General features: G+C 40.2%; 2 protein-coding genes across 2 annotated transcripts in view; one reads left to right on the top strand and one right to left on the bottom strand.

The window, feature by feature from the left end:
- The window catches only part of LOC146500019 (uncharacterized), a 260198-nt gene that overhangs the window by 89004 nt on the left and 148133 nt on the right, over window positions 1-23061 (bottom strand). The window lies entirely within an intron of this gene.
- On the top strand, window positions 9595-20339 carry creb1b (cAMP responsive element binding protein 1b). The gene is made up of 8 exons (XM_085136011.1): window positions 9595-9753; window positions 15124-15249; window positions 15363-15509; window positions 15609-15709; window positions 16702-16856; window positions 18538-18717; window positions 18886-19039; window positions 19325-20339. Exons 2-8 carry the CDS (start codon window positions 15145-15147, stop codon window positions 19467-19469), a joined length of 987 nt encoding a protein of 328 aa, XP_084992137.1. The 5' UTR covers window positions 9595-9753; window positions 15124-15144; the 3' UTR covers window positions 19470-20339.

The following is a 23061-nucleotide window of genomic DNA, read 5'->3' as shown; positions in this document are numbered from 1 at the left end:
GTTTTCCAGGAATCACTCTTTAAATTTCCCCATATGTATATTTTTCCACCATTTTTAATAATGTTCATTATAAGGCACGACACCACTGGGGAATATCACAGATACAGACAGCACTTGTCATATTTGTGTCTACCGGAAAAAGACTCTGCAACGCTAGCTTTCACTTCTGTCACTTCTAAAAATGAAAGTTGTAGCCATTAAAATCTAACACGTAGCTGATGCATTCACATTGTCATCTGAATGCTCCGCATTTAGTATTATCCTAAGTAGCTCAGTGTGTTTATGGCGCCATGTCTTCACAGCCTCTGCGTGCTGAGTTTTCCACAGTGGCGTCCTCATTTGGCGACAGTCGATTTAAAAAAATATCGTTTTTTGTCACCGAGGGAGTGTGAGACTGATGAATTTTAAAAAGGCACCTTAATCACGCCGCCAACAGCAAAATTGCTTCCATATTACTTCTCAGGCCATTTGCTTTCTAATTATCTGTCCAGCATGAGTCCCTGCTTTACTCTATTTTCAATCAACAGCATGTTTGGGTTATTGGGGGGTTTTTTTATAAACCAACAAGGCATGCAGTAGAGCAAGGTCACAAAACCAGAGTACAAGACACGGCCTTTTGTGCTTTTATACAGTTACATTTTTTAATAAGGAGAGCTTGTTGTTGATATAAACTCTGTATACCTGAAATTTAAATAAGATAGCTCGACACTGAACATGAAATGAATGCAGACTGATGTGTGTGTGCACCATCTGTGCTGCTGTTTCTCTGTTTTTACCCCCACCCCCTCAATTCAATCAGCAGTTCAAAGCCCTGAAAATACAGATGTAGTTATCCCCGTGAATATGAGTTTTCTAAATGTACCTGTTAGACAAATTCCCACTTTTTGCTCCAAGGTCTAACAAGGCAATACAAACAGATTCATATCAGTGTAGAAACAGTGTTGGGGAGTAACGGAATACATGTACCGCCGTTACGTATTTAAAATACAAAATATGAGTAACTGTATTCCGTTACAGTTACCGTTTAAAAAGGTGGTATTTAGAATACAGTTACTTTGTTGAAATAAATGGATTACACGGCGGTACTTCCCTGTTTCATATTGTGGCGGGTCAGGACTGTTTGGGTTTTGTTTGACAGCTACGTTCTGTTGTTCCAGGCGGCAGCGTTATGGTTGCCATGGTTACAGGGTGACGCTCTCTCTCTGTGTGTTTCCTGGGTGAGAGAGCGCCTGTTGTTGTTGTGCTAAGCTAACAGGCAGAATGCTACAGGTATAGCTCTAAAGAATGTAGCATCATGGGCAGTGTAGTCTGTGCTGCAGGGAGAATGGACTGCCATACACGTTATGTGTCTGTGAGCGAGGGAGGGAGAAAAAGGAAAAGTACGAGCTGTCATCGAGCAAAAACGGGAGCTGGAAGCATGTAAATATAATAATAACCACTGCAGCCAAGAAGAGAGCCTGACGAGCCCAGTTGTAAGTAAGCTATTAAGACTCGACTGTACACCGTGTTCGTGTTTTCCTCTGAAACAATAAGTCCTGTTGGAGCAGCCTTTCAACGCCTCTCTCTGTCTCTGGCTAACAAAGTTGACCCAGACAACAAAGTAAAGCTAGTTTTTGGCTACCAGCCCGACACAGAACCCACCGTATTAGCCAGAGGTCCCTTTACTACGGTTCGGAGCCGCGGACCTTCAGTAACAGTAATAAATCACAGCAATAGTACATTCATGTAGTTGTAAACAGCATGATAATATATTAAGTAATCCAAAGTATTCAGAATACGTTACTCTCATTGAGTAACGTAACAGAATACGTTACAGAATACATTTTGGGGCATGTATTCTGTAATCTGTAATGGAATACATTTTAAAAGTAACCTTCCCAACACTGTGTAGAAAGAACTGACTTATAGATATCCGTATGCACGTGTTGTAGAGGATCACATGGCATAAACTACACTTCTGTAAGGATCCCATTGTTGAGACATTCACAAGCAGCAGACGTCACCATGTTTAGCTAATTTAACTCTTTCGGAGAACTGCATCAGGGGTTTTACATAAGTTGCTCATTTAAATAAGGCTTACAGTTTGCATTATTGAGGGCTTGGCCGCTTTGACTGACAACCGAATGCTGCCACATGTGGTTGTAGTCAGAGTATGTCTGCTAGGCCTGCATTACAGGGATATACACCTCTTAAACGTTGTGCTGTTAGTGCCGTTTAGTTTTTTTTTAAAAATCCTGTCCCATCAGTCTTGTAAGTACAATGTCCCGCCGTGCAGGTAATTAAGATGCACTTTGCTAGCCAAACCCGCTAAAGTTAGCTGACAGCATAGTACATGGTAGCAGGCAAAAGGCTAGAAAAGAAGATTTTCAAACTCGTATCATATCATATGTTGTATAATTTTTAAGAAAGATAAGAATGCGAGTTAAGATCTCCGCCACTGGTGAATAAGCAGCAAACAAAGACGCTGTGAGCGATCAACATATGGCACAAAACTAAATCAAGTGAGAGAAAGGACACCGACAACAGTACATGGTAAATGTGTGGAGACTCGGACTTTGGTGAATATGAAACATGTCGCAGACACATCGTGACACCGGCTCTTTGACCATTTCTTATGACAAGCTTTTTTTCTCTCTCTCCTTTTTTTTAATTACCCTCTGGGCATCCTGCTGCCTCCAAAGCCTTTGAAATAGGTTTTAGATTGGCATTCGATCCCCTGCTCTCCTTCACTTTAGACACGTCTTTCTTCTTTTTCATTTCTTTCATGCAGAGCACCTTGGCCGCTGAAAGGGAGCATTGGAGAGCTGCACGGTTATTCGATGTGAAGGCACATGACATAAAGTGAGAGGATAGGAGAGAAGATTTAAAGGAAAAAAGGAAAGGAAACAAGGATGTAAAGAGACAAGGAGAGAACAGGAGAGACCGAGAAATGAAACAGAGAGAAGATTAAAGTGGACAGGAAAGAAGATGAAAAGAGAGGGGGGGAAAGGAGGGAAGAGGAAATTCAAAAGAGGGGAGGATGAGCAAGGAAGGGTGACAAAGGGATGAGTGTACATAAAAGAGAAGAAGAAGAGACGATTGAGGGTAAAAGAAAAGAAGAAAAAGTGTGGTAGAAGAGACAAGGAGAGAGAGAAGGAACTAAGGTTAAATGAGGGGAGGAGAGGAAATAAGGATAGGGAAGGAGACAGCATAAAAGACAAGAGGAGACACGAGGACACATGGTGTGGAAATGAAAAAGGGAGAACATAAAAAACAAGGTGAGTGGGTAAAAAGGAAAAAAGGGGGGAGGTAAATGTAAGAGAGGAAAAAGGGAGGCGAGAAGGAGAAAGAAGAGAAAGCAAAAAAGGAGGAGAGAGTGAAGGAGGTGGAAAAGAAACGACTCCGAGAAGAAAGAAGAAGAAAAAGAGAGGACAGGAGGAGGATGAGAAGCCAGTCGTTCTTTACCCAGGGGGGAGGCGCGGCGGGGGATGGGGGGGTGGGGGGGCTCCTCATCCCTCTCTCCTCCAACTGATCCTCCTTCTTCAAGGTCAACCACACGCATGCATACACACTCATGTACACACAAAACAGACGCATATACACACACACACAGACAGGCGGTTGGCAGACACGGTACACACCAAAATACACACACACACACACACACACACACACACAAATGCATTTAGTCGAGCTCAAGTAGAAAAGACGCCTTCTGCCCGCTTTTCTCTCTCTGACTCTGTGTACCAACCAGCCAAATCTCAGTCAACCATCTGGAGATAAAAACATTCTTCCCATACACACACACACACTCGCAGAGACACAAATACGCACGCACACTGTGTGTTTATGATAATAGACCAAATGCCTCTATTGATTCTTTCTCTGTCTGTCTCTCTCCCTCTGTGGTTGCATGTAAAATCAGTTTTATGTCTCGCTCCATTCTCCTTCTTTAAAATATCTATTCCTCTCTACTTAGACAAAAAAGAAGAAACAAACATATGACTTCTCCGTATTAATGCATCGCCCGCTCCTCGTGATCATTACATTTTGACACGCAGGGATCTAAAACGGCGTGGCCAAAAATAAAATGCCTCCGAACCAAGAATGCAAAGAAAAGAAAAGATCTCGCCCGAGAGGTGAAAGTGAAGGCACGAAGCGTCGCTGAAACTCCAGCTGCTGTGAACCAGATGGGGTTTGAATTCACATGAAACAGGATTAAATGTGGCTGCTTAAAAACACAGAGTGCTGAAGGAAAATGTCAGACATGGACGTTTTACCAGTATTAGATCGGTAATGGAAGGCTCACATGATTGCTCTTGTGTTAGCTCCCTGCTGTTACCTGAAAGCATTGTTGTGATGTATTTGCAGCTTGACAGCTGCTAGTGAAACATAAATATAGTTTGTAATTTTGTGTGTTCTGCTGTGCACATTGTCAGTCCTCATTTTACTACAATCTTGTTTCATCTGTTTGATATTTTTTCTGCTGTGTTTGGCTTTGCATCCCTGAGTCATCTTCATTGGTGAGGGGTAATTCTGCTGAGCCACCTCTTGGCTTCTGGCTACTGACTTGAGAGATTTTAGTGAAACTGTTTTTCCTACACAAATGCAAACTTGTAAACCTTTAACTGTGGGACTAAGTTTTCTCAGCAGTGGTTATGTAAGAAAATGTTTAGTCTTGTAGTGGCGACTCTTGACCTTCTGGAGTAAAGGAGGAAGAAGTGTGAAGTCAAGAGTGAAATCTCAAGGAAGGTAAACAAATGAGCACCAATAGGGACAAGATATCACACAGAAAAGCCCTATAGGTGTGGTCAACGAGTGGTAAATGGAAACCAGTGGATAACGGCTACATGTAGATATGAGTAAGACGCTGCTTCAGTGCTACTTAGGAGACATTCTCTATGCATGTTAAATATCTAGGATAATAACATCACTCTAGATGCATGTTTCAAAACACAGTTCTGTATTAGAAGCCGTGATGGTGATGGAGGGTTCAGTTTCAGTTTTATTTGTCATATGCAAGTTAGCACAGGGTCAACATTGCAATGAAATGTGTTTGACGAGCAGCAGTCACTCAGCAGCATGATACAGTAGGAGAAAATATAATAAAATAAAATATAAAAATATAAAAATAGTAAGGAGCTAAATATTAGAGAGACATGGTGAAAGAGAAAAAATGACTAAATATATATGTATCTATAAATATAAATATATGTACACTAGTGATTAAATAAGAAAATCTTGAAAAGAAATATGACGGGAGGGCAGATGGGATGTTGCACAGGAATGAGCAGCAGAAAATTACAGTATAGTAGGTGTTGGACTGCTTCTACGTTTCCACTCATTTAAATCTGATCCCTGTTAGATTCCAGGTTTTCCTGCTTTGTAGAGCTGCAGTATCCCAACATTCAATGCCAGGATTTTACAAATATATGTTTCAAGTCTCGAAAACAACATTTATCTTTTAATTAAAAGGCTGTTTTGTACCTAATTTTTTTCTGTTTGACAAAGTCAGTGTTGATTTTTTTTGCCACGACGATCCAGCAAAAACGGTTAAAAATCAGCAGAGCTGAAAGCTCTAATGAGACATGGAGAACAGGCTGTAAAATATTCCTCCTCTCCTCTTTGGGTTAACCCCCACCCCCACCTCAGCACCTCCTCACCTCTTGTTCTTTTTTCCACCTCTTTATTTTAATATATATAACTGGCTGCAAATTCACTGCTGTTCATTACCCAGGCAGGGTCAAATCCCCAAACAATGTGTTTGGTGCCACAATAAAAAGGGTGTTTTTTACGGCGTGTAGCAGTAAAATGCTATTAAACAGATAAAACACCGGCAACGAGCATCAGGAGGATTATAAAAAGAATTGCCTTGATAAACTCTGCATATCTGCGCGGTGACACACCAGCAGCTCTCGTCTCTCCAGTCCTGGGTAAGACGAGCCAGAGACCGAGGAGCACATGGGCTCAGAATTGTCGCAGCTTTACAGCGCCACCATGTGGTAAGGTCGAAATACCAATTTTTGGTTCCGAGGAAGAGGAAAAAGAAAGAACCTTGGACTGCATAACCATTTTCACAAATGCACAGCAGCCCTGAAGTTCTCCGGGCATTGCCCAGCAGAGCTGTGCATGAGAACAAAGCTCATGAGAACAGAGCTTATTATTCATATCCATCTATATCCGTGTGGTTGGAGAGGGTTTGAGCAGTGAAGTGTGTAAATTATTCTTTTTCTTTCTTTGCATTTTTCTCAAAGATTGGCATTGTCATAATTTGTGTGGCATTTTTTAATCCCTCGCTTCCTCTGAATCTTTGCACCATTCATCGTCTACTCTAAACATCCATCCATCAGATTTCTGAGCCTCGTATCCACATCGGGGTGGGAAGAGAGCTGGAGCTTATCGCTGCTATTATTAGGAAAGTGGGGGGTTACACCTTGAACAAATCACCAGTTCATTGCAAGGCTAATACAGGGAGGCAGCTGCTCACATCCACACCACGAGCCAACTTGAATTCATTCATTTCCCTAACAGTCTCCTGTGCTGGGAAGAAAATGGAGCAGGCACTGGTAGAAAATGCAAAGTCCATAACAAAGGCTGACGAGGAGGTTTGAACCTAGAACTTTGCTGGTAAAACAAAGTTCTAGGTTCCCCCGTTTTTTCCCAAAATAAGGTCTCAACAAAAATTGACGACAACAACTCACTAAATGCATCTGTACAGATTCAAATTAGACAATATCTATATATCGATAACTAAAATCTAGCAATGGTTAAATGGGGGAAGGTTGAGGGTGGTACAGCGCTGCGTTCAAATCCCAGCTTCAGATCCTTCTGTGTGCAGTGTGCAAGTTCTCCACAGGTCTGGACACCCTGGCCAAAGACATCCATATTAGGTTAATTGGTGATTCTAAACTGGCCTTAGGTGTGAATGTGAGCGTGACAGATTGTAACACGGATTGCCTGTGTTGGCCCTGCGATAGACCGGCGACCTGTCTAAGTGTACCTGACAGCTGGGATAAGCTTCTGAATTGAATAAACAGAAGAAGATGTATGGATTATTAAATAATAATTAAAACTCAGTACATCTGTTCATCACACTGCCACCTGGTGTCAGTTCACAAATCTACACCTCTCTTTATGAGAGCATTTTCCATGTCGCAACATCACCAAAGAATTTGACAATATGCACAAAGTACGTTTAAAATTTGATTATTTCTGACTGTCATGAGCCTTTTAATGACGACAGCTTGGACACTGATCATATCCACTTTATTTCTTCTACATTGAACATCACAGCAATCTGTTACATGTCTGATATAGCCATATTTGTTCATTTCTACATATAGAATGTTTTTTGTTGCAAGATTTGAAAATCTAGCTGATATATTTTTGCTCATTCTTGGATGTGTGATACAGAATATCTTTTAGCAAGATTTAATTATGTATCTTACCCTGAGACACGCTGCTTAAAATTCTAACCCAGTGATTAGGTAGTAAAACTGGATCTGTGTCCTCTTGAGTCCCAGGCTGGAGTTCAGTCTCCTCATTAGCATATAAACGCCTGAGAGAAAATCTGCAAGTACTTCACATTAAGTTTGCAAAGTTCTCTCTCTCTCTCTCTCTCTTGTTTGCCTTTGGCTGATCTCTTGAAAACTTCTCACTTGAGATGGCTTACGTTTTCTAGCAGATTGAATGTCTGCAAAATCTATTCGTGCACATGCTCAGCTGGTCTTATGCTGCCCTCTTGTGGTTAGATTCTGAATGGCTACAGCAAGTTGGTCTTTTTCACAGCAAAAAGTTGGGTTGTCATAATTTGAAAATCATTATGTGTGCTAAAAGCTTTAACTTTTTCTTCATTTCATCAATTCAATTCAATTCAATTTTATTTATATAGCGCCAAATCACAACAAAAGTCGCCTCAAGGCGCTTCATAGATACAGAGAAAAACCCAACAATCATATGACCCCCTATGAGCAAGCACTTTGGCAACAGTGGGAAGGAAAAACTCCCTTTTAACAGGAAGAAACCTCCGGCAGAACCAGGCTCAGGGAGGGGCGGGGCCATCTGCTGTGATTGGTTGGGGCGAGAGAAGGAAAACAGGATAAAAGACATGCTGTGGAAGAGAGACAGAGGTTAATAACAGATATGATTCAATGCAGAGAGGTCTGTTAATACATAGTGAGTGAGAAAGGTGACTGGAAAGGAAAAACTCAATGCATCATGGGAATCCCCCGGCAGCCTACGTCTATTGAATCAGAGGCTCTCAGTCAACCATTACAATGTACTTATTTCTGATTAATGTGAAAATGATGTACACTGTATCTCTTGTAGTGTGGTTACAAATAAAGTGAAAGGTGATAAAATGCAGGGCATCTTCACCATCACTGTGAGTCAGACTGTGCTTTGGTGTCAGTAAGGATAAGCTTAATACTGTTTCTGCTGTAAAGTTTTTGCAAGAATTGTACTGACGCTGACTTTAATTCCAGCTGTGTGCAAGAAGCAGCATTCATCTTTTGAATAAATCTATTCATGAAGAGTTTCCCTCTGGGACCTGCCTGAAACTTACTGCAAGAAACACCAGAACAACTAATGGATCTAAGTGTAATCCTCATGCTAAAAGTAGAAGAAAATGGAAGATAGATATATAGATAGAATTTTAAGGGCTTAAGTTAAAGCTGCATATTTTCATTTTAAATGTTTTTCCTAATTTGTAGATCCTCAACGAATGAACGAGTGTACAGGCGTAGTTCAGTACATCAGACAGGCTCTTTAAGACAAACAGACTATCACAATGAGATGTTACAAAGTTGTAACTGGAGGCAGTAACTAGATAACTTGAAGAAACAAGACTTATTGTGCCCCAGGAAATATTCAGTAACACATAATTATATAACCATGTGGTAGTAAAAGCACAGACCTGTTACAGTCGAGCAGAGGTTTCATTAGTTTATATGAGTAAATCCAAAATATGACGGGAGCTGCAACAAAAAGAAAAACAAGTTAAAATCCTTTTTTAAAAAATCCCCCGTGAAGTTGGATATTTAACCTTGTTATAATACATTTCTAATAATACAAGTTGTGATCTATAATCGCAGTACTTGATAAAATTAATTTTTTTTTTTTTTTTTAAAAACCCCGCAGCTCCACTAAACTAACAAATCAATACAACTAACTGGGGGCCACTGAGGCAATCAAGGCTGAGGAGCGCCCAATGATGTATACGTTTCAGATGAAACCACGGGGCTTTCAAATTAATTAGTTAACTGGACTGTGTTTGTATTAATACCGTTGAAAAAATATATATTTAAAAAAAAAACATAGAAAAAAAATAGAAAGTAGCTTGTCTTTTTTACAGAATTTCTATTTCCTGCTTTGTCATATGTCTAATACGGCTTTAGATGAACGCAGCGACCCTCACGTTTACAACACGCTTTTATGACCACCAGCTTTAGCTGACAGATTTTTATTGCTTTTGTTATGTAATTACTGAATTGCAAATAAACCGCGTATTGTTTTTTTTAGTTATTTTGCCAGACGTTTCATGGGGCACGAGGGTGTCGTTGCTATCCGTTCATTCTCGGGATTTTCCGGCATTTTCCGTCTGCACTTCGTTCATTTCCGGTCAGCGTCGCCATCTGCTTTCTCGTCCTTCTCCAATCTCCGTGTTGTTGTTCCCGGTGACGCGGCGGAGGTGTAGCCTGACGCGGGCTCTTACGTGTCGGCCAGAATAAAAGTGGAGCTCCGGAGGCCTGGGAGTGACGAAGGGAGACTGTATCGGTAAGGACGAAGCGGTGTCCGGGGCTCACAGGGACGGGACACTGCCGTAGAAAGTGTCGGTCTGGTCGGGTTCGGCCCGAAGCAAACAAAGAGATCATGGCGCCGCGGTGTGTTTGTAGCAGGATGGAGGGAGGGGAGTCTGCGGCTGTTTGGGAGAAACGGAGCAGATGTGTGGCTTTGCTAGTGAACCAGGATGGGCAGAGTGTTAAGACACAACAAACGGCGGTCGGACTTTAGCTTTGTTAATACGCTCTCATGTAAATGATGCTGTAGCTGACTGAGCTTTCTGCGCAAAGATTTGCGCTGTTTTCCTCCCGTTAAAGGCGCACTGAAAATACTAGCTACGATATTTGCGTTTTTCTCCGTTACTTGAAAGACTTAATTGTTATTCTTTTATATGTATATATGTACATTTACGTGTATGATTGCATACCCATTTGTATCGACGCTCTTTCGTCGTTAGTGATTTTGCTCAGAGTTCGCGTCGATGTGCACACAGAAATGTGACATCGTAGGCCTCAGCGTTTGGTCGCCCGTTTAAAAACATAACCCACGGGCCTGTGGATTTAACGCACATCGTGTGTCTGCGGTCTCATTACTTTTTAAAAAAAAAAAAATTGCGGCACATCTCCTGGGATGTGGTCGGTGTGCGTTGAGGGGGCGTTACCGGCCATGTGGCGCTGCTGTCACACACGGAGCATCCGAGTGATTTTTGAAAAGCAGAGGGAGAAATGTGTAAAGCCAATCATGCAGCGGAGAGAAGCTACGCACTGTGTGAGATCACGGAGCTCAAAGAACAACACGTCCCAGATCAACACTCGCTGCATCGCCTGAAGTCAGGCGGGGATCACCTCTCCAAAGCTCCTTTATTAGAATCATAGTTAATGTGGGAGCTTTTGGTTAGGAGCAGCTAAGTTAAGTTTGAAGTGTGACCTCCTGATAATTGATCAGGATTTGTTAGGGAAGCCCAAGATGCCCTTCATGATCATTAACCATTTTTATTTTATTAAAGAAAAAAGAAGTTCAATAATTTTCCTTTCCAAAATAAAAGCATTTTGTGTGTGTTTGTTATTGAAGATGACGTGGGGCACGCCCATGTGTCCCCTTGGGATTACCCTGGATCACCTTTGTATGTGTTAATGAGTAGATTGCATCTTCACAAAATAATTTCTATCCCATTGTTCGGGACATTTTTTTCTTTCATAAACATTTGTAACTTTATCAAAACCTGCCCATGCAGACAATGGTGAAAACACAATTCAGATGCACAATATAGTGTGTCTAGTGCAGGGATGTCAAACATAAGGTCAAGGTGTTCGAATTAGCACTGCAAAAACTCCAACCCGGCCCCCTTAACAGCTTTGGAAAATGTGAATAAAAGCAATGATTTAATTTTAAATGTAAAAGGATTTATGGAATTAAAATAATAAAAACCCTGATCAGAGGTTTTGAATGTCAGTTTTGATTCATCTTCAACTAACTAGCTCCAAACTCACCTTCCTGGACGTGAGGACACGGTCGGATTTTTTTGCTGTTAGATCCTGATCAATCCTGTCTTTGTTTGGGGCTGAATTTCTCGTATATGAACAGTGAAGTTACTGCTCTTGGCGTGACTCCTTTATACATGCGCACAGTTGTCTCGCTTTAGAAACAGAATTATTCTGATGCTTCACGTATGTTATAAACAGCTGAAACAACTGTTAAAGCTCTGCCAGTTCACCCACTCATACTGTCTTAGTACTTAATAATTATTCATTTAAATAACAGTAATGTGAAAAAACAGGAAATTCCTTCTTTTTTTAATGTTATTACAGGACAGTCTTGTTTGTGAGCCCCCAGAACTTTTTCTGTAATTTTACAGAAATAATTTAAGCCCAAAACGTTGTGCACTTCTTTCAGTTACTACAGCAGTAATTCTCTGTCTTGTATAAAAACAGTTGAAAGTGCACTGCTTTCACTTCTATTTGATATATAAAATGTGCAGTTAGACTTGTTTATGTTTAACTGCATTTTTTGTCTTCCCCGTGCAATTGGTTAATATTGTTAACTCCCTGAAAATGGCTTCAGCAGCAAAATTAAGATGTTGATCAAGCTCTGATAATGTCGTCTGAATTACACAAGCAAAATGAAATTGTTGATAATCTCTAAGAACAACCTAACCTGTGATTTGGTTATTTTTTTAAGCCCCTGTCACAGAATATGTCACTAGGGTGACCAGATGTTTCTCTGTTTTTATCCCTCGTCCCACGTTTTGAGACAGTGTCCCACATTTTCTAAAGGCTTTACTCTGTGTATATAAAGGAATGGCTTTTTTAAATTACAGTTGGAAGGAGGACGTTGGCCTGTCTGATGTCATACTCATCAGGGAAAGTCACACGTCAGCAAAAAGTCACATTCTTTGCAGATTTTGTTGAATATGATGGAAGCTACCATGAAGAAAATCAAGCGGCAACATGTCCTTAAAAAGAGTTTTTGTCTTTCTTTGCTAGTTATTTTTCAATTTCACACAGAGGCAAAATGCGGTGTGAAGCGACATGTTGATACGCGTGTCATAATCGGATAGGGCATGTCAGTCTGTGGATGCATTCAAACTGAAACCGAAAAACTGTTCCCAAACAGAAGAGCAGATGAGATAACCGTGGAATAAAAGAGAATACAGGAGGGTAGAGATGATTTTCAGCCTCTTTTATCTTATTGCTCCTCACGGTTTTATTCATTGAGATTCGTAAGGCTATAGTGAATACTTTACCGTTTGACGTATGTCAACAATCATGGCTGTGCTGTGATTTCAGCTGCATTTACATAATAACAGTAAGTGAAGTGATCATGTTTTCATCTGACAGGCTGCTCTGCTCTCTGTCACACTGAAACCTCTCTGCGAGATAAAAAGGGTCGTGCCTGCGTCAGGAGAGTAAGGCCTTGTTGTGAAGCAGTGTTGTCTGTGGGTGTTTTCAGAGTAATGACATGGTATTTCAGTTATTTCCCAACGCATCCAGGTCATTTTTGTTATATGAATGTGTGCCAAGTGTTGTAGCAGATATGCGGTGTTACTTTTAGTCACTGAAACTATTTTTCCTGCAGTTTTCAGTTTTATTCTGATGTTGTTTTTACTAAAGCCAAAAACGTGAGTAAATAACAGACACAGCATTGTTGTTTGGCACAAACTGATTGAGTTGTGCAGTCGGCTGAGTGTTTGACTTTTCCTCCAGTCGAACACTCAGCCGACTGAGTGGGCAAAGTTACGTGACAACACACTCAGTAGTATGTTTGAAAGGGGATAGTACATAAAAGGATTTATGGAATTAAAATAATAAAAACCCTGATCAGAGGTTCTGAATGTCAGTTTTGATTCATCTTCAGCTCCAAACTCACCTTCCTGGACGTGAGGACACGGTCGGATTTTTTTGCTGTTAGATCCTGATTAATCCCGTCTTTGTTTGGGGCTGAATTTCTCATATATGAACAGTGAAGTTACTGCTCTGGGTTTGTCTCCTTTATAAATGCGCACAGTTGTCTCGCTTTAGAAACAGAATTATTCTGATGCTCAACGTATGTTATAAACAGCTGAACTAACTCAAAAACCTTTTTAACATTTTACTGTAAAGTTATATTTTACAATATTTACTCTAAAAGTGAAGCGGTATCAGTTTTATGAGATGAAACTCAACCGTTCTCCTTTGTCACCAGTACGTGAGCCTCAAGCAAAGAAAAAAAAATAGAAGTAGTTCAGCAGCGTATTGTGCTGTAAAATCAACTTACTTCCAGACACATACACACACATAGACATTTGCGCGCTAATTTGTCACGAAGTACTTAACGGTTACCTCTAAAACCAGTCTAAACACAGTTCTTTTTGGCAAACTTAAACCTATTTTACTTTGTCAAAATATTTTAATTTGTTGAAACGTATTTTATTTTGTCACGAAGTAATTTTGGCTACTTCTAAACATATTTTACGTTTCTTTAAACAAAATAGTGTTTCTCACCCTCAGACGTCTCACTGGTGGTTCGGATCGCCAGACTGAATCCCACCGCCGTGGACCAGACAATAAACACCAGCCTGGACCCGAATTAACGTCCCGGGTCTTTCGGCCTCGTTTAAGAGGGCTGTGCACAGACTTCGGTGCTGGCTTCCCACGGCGTCAGGAATCAGTGCTGGATTCTGGATAGATAACAGTTCTGATGTTTCTGCTCCGGCTCGAAGGACCAAAATAAATGTCAAGAGATTTATTCTAAAGACACTTCTTCAGCTAAGAATCTAAAGGTAGAAACACACAGACGCTGCAGCTTTTACCTGCAAGGGCGATCACAGAACGGTCACACCAGAGTGGGGGCCCTGTGATGTGCGCTCTGTTACCGCTCTGGTCTTTATTTATATACAAAAGTAATACGATAGTGAATAGACAGGAATGTTGGTGCGTATGTAGAAGGGAGTGAAGATAAGAGTGGTTCAGGTGTGTGTGTGTGTGTGTTGTGGGATACAGAAGGACGTGGCCCCTCTTCTTGTTAGTGAGCGCAGATAAAAGTGTCCAGCTCTCCTCTTCCTGGCAGGAGTGAAATATTAGCTTGTTCAGCTATTATCGCTGTGAGAAAGAATTTATAAAACAGAAACAAGTTGACATTTACATTTGTAGTAATGTGAATAAGTTGAATGACAGAAACCTGCAGGGGAACCACTTAAAATGTATTGTGCTTAAATTTTAGGGAGAAAAGTCTTTTTTAAATTTTTTTTAGATTAGTTCGGGAAATGTGAGACCGTGAAACCGACTGAAAGCAGACGCCACACTGAAAGCACGAGAGCTGAGAACCCTGTTGGCCTTTTCTGTTATTGCTGCTGTTACCCGAAGCAGTCGTCTTTTGCTGAGCTGACAAACTCGTTGAGAAGCAGAAGAGTAGTAGCTTTGTGACGCCATTCTCTCAGACGTATGCTGTGTTTAAATTCATGCAGAATTATTTTAAGGTCTGACCTAGTAAGTGATTGCAGTTCTGCCTTTACAGAAAAGTGACCAGGGTTTACATTCAGACATGAAGACGACAAATGCCTTCAGCTTATTGTAAAGCAGTGCGGGCTTTAAATACCAGAACATTGCACAGGTATAGAAGAAGCTTCCAGGAGATTTTATTATTGATGATTAGCATCATAAAAGCCATATTTTTTTAAGAGAATGATAAACCTCTTTACTCAGATGGCCAGTGGTTGACAACTGTTGTTATGTTTACTGTTATTGACTCCTTGGTGACTCATTCTGAGTTTTTATTTAAGTGGAAGTTTAAATTCAAACATATTCTACGCTTCTAAGCTTCAGTCGTCTGCTTGCTGCAGCTCCCCAAAAGCTTCGTTTTAACAGCTTCATTCAAATCTGCACCCAGGTTACAACATCAGGTTAGCCAATGAAGATGGAGTCAGCAGCAGAGGTTCAGCAGGGGGCAGAGACTGCTGTGACTGAGACGGAGAACCAGCACATCACCCCGGCACAGATTGCTACTTTGGCGCAGGTATCAATCGCGTGATGAAGATGATGTTGACACAATTTCCCCTACTTTCAGTGCGTTCAGTGCCCATCTTGAAGTGTGTTAAAATGCATCACTCATATCACCTCTGAATTTAGGTGTCCATGACAGCAGGACATGCCTCAGCAACAGGTCCCACAGTAACACTGGTACAGCTGCCCAACGGACAGACGGTTCAGGTCCACGGTGTGATCCAGGCTGCGCAGCCATCTGTAATCCAGTCCCCACAGGTCCAAGCCGTACAGGTGAAGCTTGAGCAGTACTGTCTTTTTATTCAGCCTTAGCACAAGATCATTAACCGTGAAGTGTTGATTAATGTCTTGTTCTTTTGATTGATGCTCCAGATCTCCACCATAGCAGAAAGCGAGGATTCGCAGGAGTCTGTAGACAGTGTGACCGACTCGCAGAAGCGCAGAGAGATTCTGTCACGGCGCCCCTCATACAGGTAATTAAGACATTCAAGACGGTGGTGTTATGCCACAGATGAGTCTAAAGCTTTGGGGGGAAACTGTCAGATGGCCACTAAACCATTTTCATTTGGCTCTGTAAACTTCAGGAATCGAGAAGTAGTTCCCAAAAGTTACATTTCTTCTTGCTTGCTTATCAATTGTGCATATTGGTTGCAATACAATCGGCTGATTTTAGTTTGTGTGTATGGATATGGGCATTTCTTTTATTTGTATCCCCCCAAAAACGAGTGCAAAGTGCAAACTGCATCCCGGACAGAAACAACTGCATTACGGTGCTAAACCAAGCTCTTTGCAAGCATCTACAGAGTCAGTGTGCTAACGTTAACCTAGCCTAGAACCCAGAGTGATGTTAAAACTGAATGAATGTAGACCCCAGTCCAGCAGCCAGATCCTGAACTTCAAGAGCTAACAAAGGCAGTGATGAGCAGTCGGGCTGCAGCCTCATTTTCTATTTGTTTCTATTTCTGTGATGCCTTAAAGTCTCTTTGTGCTGATTTTCACCTTTGCTTTGTGCTGATTGCTTTGTTTTTATACCTAAATTCTAAGTAAAAGATCATATGTGTGTCCACATTAGGATTTGTGTTGGTGTGTGGCCCTGTAGCCTCAGATTTATATTGTTAAATGTTTATTATGAGGCAAATAAGTTAAATCCAAATGTAATGCAACAAGTAGTAGTAGTATACCAAATTGTGTTTTCATGGGAGCAATTGTAATAATGTAATATTACTGCATTAATATTTACAGGAAGGACACGAATAAGCAATGAAAGATGCTTTATGAAACAGAACACTGTTTGATGTTTGAAGAGAGAGTTTGCTTTCACTTTGGTAGCTGATGTCTATTTTTAGATTTCACAGGGCACTGACTGTCTCGCTTGCCCTGACTTAACGCTCAAGCTAAGGCTGATAAATTATTTTATAAGGATAACTAGGATTGACAGTAAATCCACTTCTGCGTGTCCTAACAGGAAAATTCTGAACGACCTTTCGTCTGATGCACCTGCTGTCCCTCGTATCGAGGAAGAAAAGGCCGAAGATGACTCGTCTGCTGCTGCCGCCACACCTGCAATCACCACTGTTACTGTCCCGACACCCATCTACCAGACCAGCAGCGGCCAATACAGTAAGTGACATTTGGTTCAGTAATTAAATTATGTTATTTTAGTAATTAAAAGAATATAATTAGCAATTAAAATATAAAATATTTATAATAAATAATGCAATTTAACCATAAACCTCACTACTTCATGTGAAGTCTTAAATTACTGTATTTCCCGGACTACAAAGCGCACCTGAATATTAGCCGCACAAGCTAAAATCAGGGGAAAATTCTGTTTTGTACATACATTAGCTGCACCTGACTAAAAGCTGCAGGTGTTTCAATGTTGACTTATCATATGTAAGAGAATATGCACAAAGGGAATTGTCAGGAAAGAGATGGCTGTTTGGAGACACACCCCTTTATTAATATTTTGAAAAACAAGTTATGGGTACATATTTGCATAACTTTTTAGGTATATGTACAAGTAGCGGTAATTACAAGTACGAAACATGTACTGTGCTTCATAAATGAGTAACAAATGTAGTACATAACAATAACCTACAGCACACCAGAAAAATAGATTGGGACTACCTTTTAGGCTCAGGTGCAGTGACACGGCTTTAACAAGAAGAAAAGTCAGTCATTCACCACCATCTTTCTCTTCTTCCTGCGCACTAAAACCACCAAAGTCCTCTTCTCCAGTGTCGGAAACAAACAGGCCCAGGATGGCTTCGTCATCCACTCTGAGCTTCTTTCCTTCGTCGTCACTTTCAAAACCAAACAAATCCTCGTTGTCAGTGTCAGAGTCGAACACCCTCAGAAGGGCCGTGGCGGCGTCCTCCTCTCCATCATGCAGCAGTGCAGCCCTTCGAAATCCGTTGGTGATCGTGGATGTTTTCACACTTTTCCACGCTGTCAGATTCCACCGGTGGAGTTGAGCATAACTTGCTTTTCACAAGTTTATTGCCGCTCATCATCCACGCCTCCCGCTGAACGCGTAGCGCTACTTTGAAGTTTGTTTTTCGCGCTACTTGTACGGCACTATGTTGCCTGGCGGACGGACATGTGACCAACATACCACTCTTGAACCACGATCCTTCCGCCAGGCAACGTAGTGCGGAACAAACAAAACAAATCCTCTTACGATATCACAAAAATCATGGACAATCCATAGAAAAGCCGCACCTGACTAAAAGCCGCGGGGTTCAAAGCTTGTGCAAAAAGTAGCAGCTTATAGCCCGACAATTACCGTATCTCCCCAGTAATACAAAAAACTTGATTACTTAATATAAATGTAAACATATTGAGGGAGATCACACTAGTATTAAAATATGTTATGTTTTCAGTGCAGTTTAAAGCATTTTTAAATGACTTAAACTGGGTTAAGAAAGTAAAGGGCAGCTAATATTCCACATATTCATCACATAGAGGAAGACAATAAGTGTGAGCTGTTTAGCTAATTGTTTTGTTTGTGGGGCAGTCCAAGAAATGTTTAACAGTTTGTGCAAGTTCATCACAGAAATACAGTTTGATGTTTGATTAAGCGCAAGACTCTAAAAGAAACAATAACAACTTCACAGCACATTCAGCACAATGTTTTCTTTATGGGAAGACTGGGGAGCTTCCTCAGGTCACCATAGCTACTTTTTCTTATGGCTTCCAAACCCAAGCCCACATTTTAAAATGGCAATACCTCAATAAGAACGAAACACATTTATAATGTATTTTCTCCCCTTTCATTTGTCCCTCTCTGAACAAATAGTTGCAATCACACAGGGTGGAGCCATTCAGTTGGCCAATAATGGTACAGATGGAGTACAGGGCCTTCAGACTCTGACTATGACCAATGCAGCAGCCCAGCCTGGTGCCACCATACTGCAGTATGCACAGACCAGTGACGGCCAGCAGATACTGGTTCCCAGCAACCAGGTGGTGGTCCAAGGTAAGAGTGGCAGTCTATTATCCATGAGCACAGCCATTCTTTTGTCTTTGGCAGCAAAGACAAAAACATTTGGATGTTCATCGTTAGTAAACTAGATAGTTAAACAATAAACTGGGTTCATTAAGAGGCCAAATTAAACATCTGCTTTCTGTCAAATTTTCCTGTTAGCTGCCTCAGGTGACGTTCAGGCCTATCAGATCCGAGCAGCCCCTGCCAGCACCATTGCTCCCGGGGTAGTCATGGCCTCGTCCCCTGCTCTTCCGACCCAGGGCGCCACTGAGGAGGTCACCAGAAAACGCGAGGTCCGCCTCATGAAGAACAGGTATAAAAAAGGAGGACTGTGTGTTTTTGTGTTTGTTTGTTTTGTAATGTCTTTGCCGTTTCTTCAAATACATTTCTACGGCTGCAAGCACCAGGAATCGCAGGGTATTCATAGCAAGTTAATAGTGATTCATACAATCCCTGTAGTGAGTATGCTTCAGCCCAGAGTTTGGTACATTTGAGAAGTGTTCACATTGCAGGTATTAGAAAGGAGGCCAGTGAGTACCCACCAAATCCAACATTCAGAAGGAAACAAAAACACAAATTGTGTCTTATCCTTCTACAGAGAGGCGGCCCGTGAATGTCGCAGGAAGAAGAAGGAATATGTTAAATGTCTGGAGAACCGAGTGGCTGTTCTGGAGAACCAAAACAAGACACTAATTGAAGAACTTAAAGCCCTTAAAGACCTTTACTGCCATAAATCAGAGTAGTTGCACTCCTGAACACCACACTGGGCCAAGTAGCATTTCAATACCTTTCAAATGCTTTGACTGTTTCTGTCTACCTGGACTTCCGGTTTGCCCTTGCCTGGTCTTTATCTCCACCCCCACAAAATGGCTCTATCCAGAAGACTGTTATTACAATAAATTTAAAAAACAAAAGTTGTGTACTGTTATCAAGGTCTAATGAGAAAAACTGCAGAAGTGCTAACTGATACTTCATAGGCAATTACAATACAGATCGCAATGACAAGAATATGACAGTGGTTAACATGCTGCTTTGTGTGCGAACCTGAGTTTTATTGTCATAGTTTTGGCTGATGCCCAGATCATTTAGTCTAATGTTGCTTCACAGGACAAGAAGAAGAAATCCTGATATCTGCTTGTTTTGTTTTCTGTTTGTTTTTTCTTTGAGTAAATGGTTCAACTTCCAGGCCAACTTGAAGATGCAAATCATTCATAAGGGTTTACTGAGGTACTAACTTTTACTATCTCTCTTCCAAGTTCAAGTTTGTTTTTTTGTTTTTTTTACTTGAATCAAGGTTCAGTTGTTGACAAACAGTTTATTTTCCTCACTGGACTCCCGTAGAGTCCTGCATTTACTATGTAAGCAATAATGCCATCTTTAAGTTGGCCTTGGAGTGTCACTGTTGTAGCTGTCGCTTGCTGTTTAATTTGCCCAGTGGTTTTGGTTTAATATCAAACTGTAAGGCGAGAACTATTTTCACTGTGTCCTAATATGTGATTCAATGGAAACCTGCCAAAAAAGTTTTGTTGCAGTGGCGCAATATCACATTGAAGGTAGTCAGCTTTGAAAATGTTTACTGGCCAAAACTTTGACAAGAACACAAAGCTTGTTTTTTATTTATATACATATAAAATTATCTTGTCAATTGATATTTTTCCAGCTGTATTTTTTTTTTTTACTTTCTGGAAAATAGCCAATATGTTGCTGTACCAGGCAAACCCAGTCAGTTGCAGTTAAAGGCTTTGAATGAAACGTGAATTTCTACTTGATCCACTCGTTCATGTGAACCACATTGTAAAGGGGACTCTACAGCTAATTAGGCACAAACAATCCTTTTTTGTCTTCTAAATATTTGTAATGATGCTACCAACTGCCAAAAAGGAAGAAAGTGGAGCTACGTAGGTGCAAGCAGAAAGTTGATTGCCGCAGTCGTATGTGTTATATATTGAAATGGTAATATTACAATTTTCTATTCACTGCTTTTTTTTCTCATGACGATTGTCGCTACTCCCGAAAGATCATTAGCACTGTTTTAAAGGCAGGTTATTTTTGTTTTATAGTTTTAGTAAAGATTCCTAGTAATTCTGGGAACATTTTACTCATTAGCTTAAGGAAAAATTTCAATTTTAGACATTAGGTATATTCATGGTTTAAATTATTAAAGTGTTGCATTTGCCAATGCACGCTCTTAATTTGGTGCGTAAAATGCTCTGACAACAAAATTTTAGAGGATTAAAAGAAGAAGGAAGCAAACCCGACAAAACTTTTGTTTTGTTCTTTAATCTTATTTCCATTTTCTTTGTTGAATGATGGTAAAATCTGAATTGTGACACCATAAGGTTGCGGGTCATTTCTGGATATGTAGCAGTTTGGATCCTTGGTGAAATCTACAGAAGATAACGGCTACAGTAACATGAGTTCAACTCTAATAACCCGTGAAGATGTACACTCCATTGAGAGGAGATCACTTTGTGGGACTGTGTGTGGTTTTTGAACAGATATGTGTATGTATTTGTGTGTTTATTTTTTTATATTACTGTACATAGACTCTACAGCATGTGTAGAACTCATGTATTTCTGTTTGTTTGATATGGAAAAAAATGTTCTTATGGCTTGTATGAAAATCAACTTTGCATATTTGTAACATATATCAGTGTATAATTGAAAGAAATGTATGTGTGCATTCATGTTATCCACCGGGCCTACCACCGTCATGGCAGCTAGTGTATGAGAAAAGGCCTTCAATGGAGATGTTATATTTTGGAGTGTTCTTTAGGATCAGTAGTGTTTGTAGACAAAAACAAGTCTGTTGAAAGCATTTGGGGTCCACAAGATATATCAGCTTAACAATTTTGTCATTGGAAAACTTTATTAGGTTACCTAAACATATCTTTTGTCTATGCTCATGGAATTTGAGAATACCATTCCCATTGTTTAGGGTGACTTTCAAAATAAAATGTATTTCATAAGAAAGCTATATTTGTTTTAACAGAACATAGTGGGGAGTTTTAGCAGCGATACGATATGTATATCAACTGTTTCTGTTCAAACAAATGTTATATTGTTGTGACATAAATTTGTTATGAAAATCTTTCTAAAGATTTAGAACCTCCAGAACCTCCAGCAGGTAAAGGTTTTCTGTCTAAGTTAAGAAATTAAAGCACAGTTTTTATTTTTTCTTATGTCAATTCAGTCTTTCATTCATTTCAGCCAGAACATTACTGCAATCCTCTCTAATGAAAAGTTTGAGGCATTTTTAGTGGGAAAGATGCTGACATGAAAACTTCAAAAGCTAGAAAGGGACATTTAAAAAATGTCCTTCAGCTCACGGTTGTGATCTTTATACTCATCAAGAAGTCGTTTGGTCCACTTATTAGCATTTGAAAGCTTTGTTCAGAGCTTTCAAATGCTTACTGCTCTTCATCTACACATTTGCCATTGCACAACAGAGTGCTGACTTTGATTTAAAGCAATCTGTAGAATTCGTAAAGTCATAAATAATGTTCTTGCACTGCACTCCAGGGGATGATGATGATAAAGTCTGATGATCGAGAAAACCATAAATGGGCTAAAAATCTGTATTTAGTAATAAAAGCATGGTCAGTGCCAGGGCTCTAACAGTGTGTTCAGGGATTGGTAGCAGTGACAACTTTTAGATACCAGTGCCATTATGATGCGACAGAGAGGAAGTGCAAGAAAGTCAACCCCTTTGTAATTCAAACTTTCAGTGGTGCTTATATTAAAAAAAAATCTAGTAATAACTTTCTTTTCTGTTGATTTGATATGGTGAGCTCAACTTTGTGATGTGATTACACAATATCTTTTAAACGATAATTGTTTTGATTTTTGTTTGTGTGCCAGAATAATTTGTAACAATGGGCCTCGTTTGTGCATGTAACAGAACGATATCCATGTGTGTAAAAGTGTGTACATATAAACAGGATTTCTAGAACAGTAATAATGACATTTTTTCTAACTTTTAATGTGATGAGTTTGTATATTGCCACTTTTGCAAGTTATCAATTGAAATTGCCATGTATCATACGGTACCTTGTATAGACGGGGTTGCCAGATGAAGCATTCAATACTGTTTGTTTAAACATTGTCAAATTATAAAACTATACCAGCCCATTATTTCAAAGTGCTGTTACTCTGGCATTATGTCACTCTTTTGTAAACACTTGCTATGTCACAATAAACTGATACTGAAGATTATATATCCTATTGTTAATTGTATTAATTGTATTGTGTGTGTTTTCAATCTGCTTGACTGCGTTGTGTTTAGTGTTCTATTTCTAATAAAATGGTAGCATGTCAGTTTAATAATCATGATTA

Source organism: Neolamprologus multifasciatus, chromosome 16 (genome assembly GCF_963576455.1).
Source record: "Neolamprologus multifasciatus chromosome 16, fNeoMul1.2, whole genome shotgun sequence".
NCBI lineage: Eukaryota > Metazoa > Chordata > Actinopteri > Cichliformes > Cichlidae > Neolamprologus > Neolamprologus multifasciatus.
The sequence above is the reverse complement of the archived record's forward strand: the minus strand, read 5'-3'. Positions and strand labels throughout refer to the sequence as shown.

Excerpts from the sequence above, each read along its gene's own strand:
- creb1b (XM_085136011.1), top strand. The coding sequence starts at position 15,145 with ATGAAGATGGAGTCAGCAGCAGAGGTTCAGCAGGGGGCAGAGACTGCT. Across the intron at positions 15,510-15,608 it reads CACAGGTCCAAGCCGTACAG|ATCTCCACCATAGCAGAAAG; the intron begins GTGAAGCTTGAG and ends TTGATGCTCCAG. Across the intron at positions 16,857-18,537 it reads GACCAGCAGCGGCCAATACA|TTGCAATCACACAGGGTGGA; the intron begins GTAAGTGACATT and ends CTGAACAAATAG.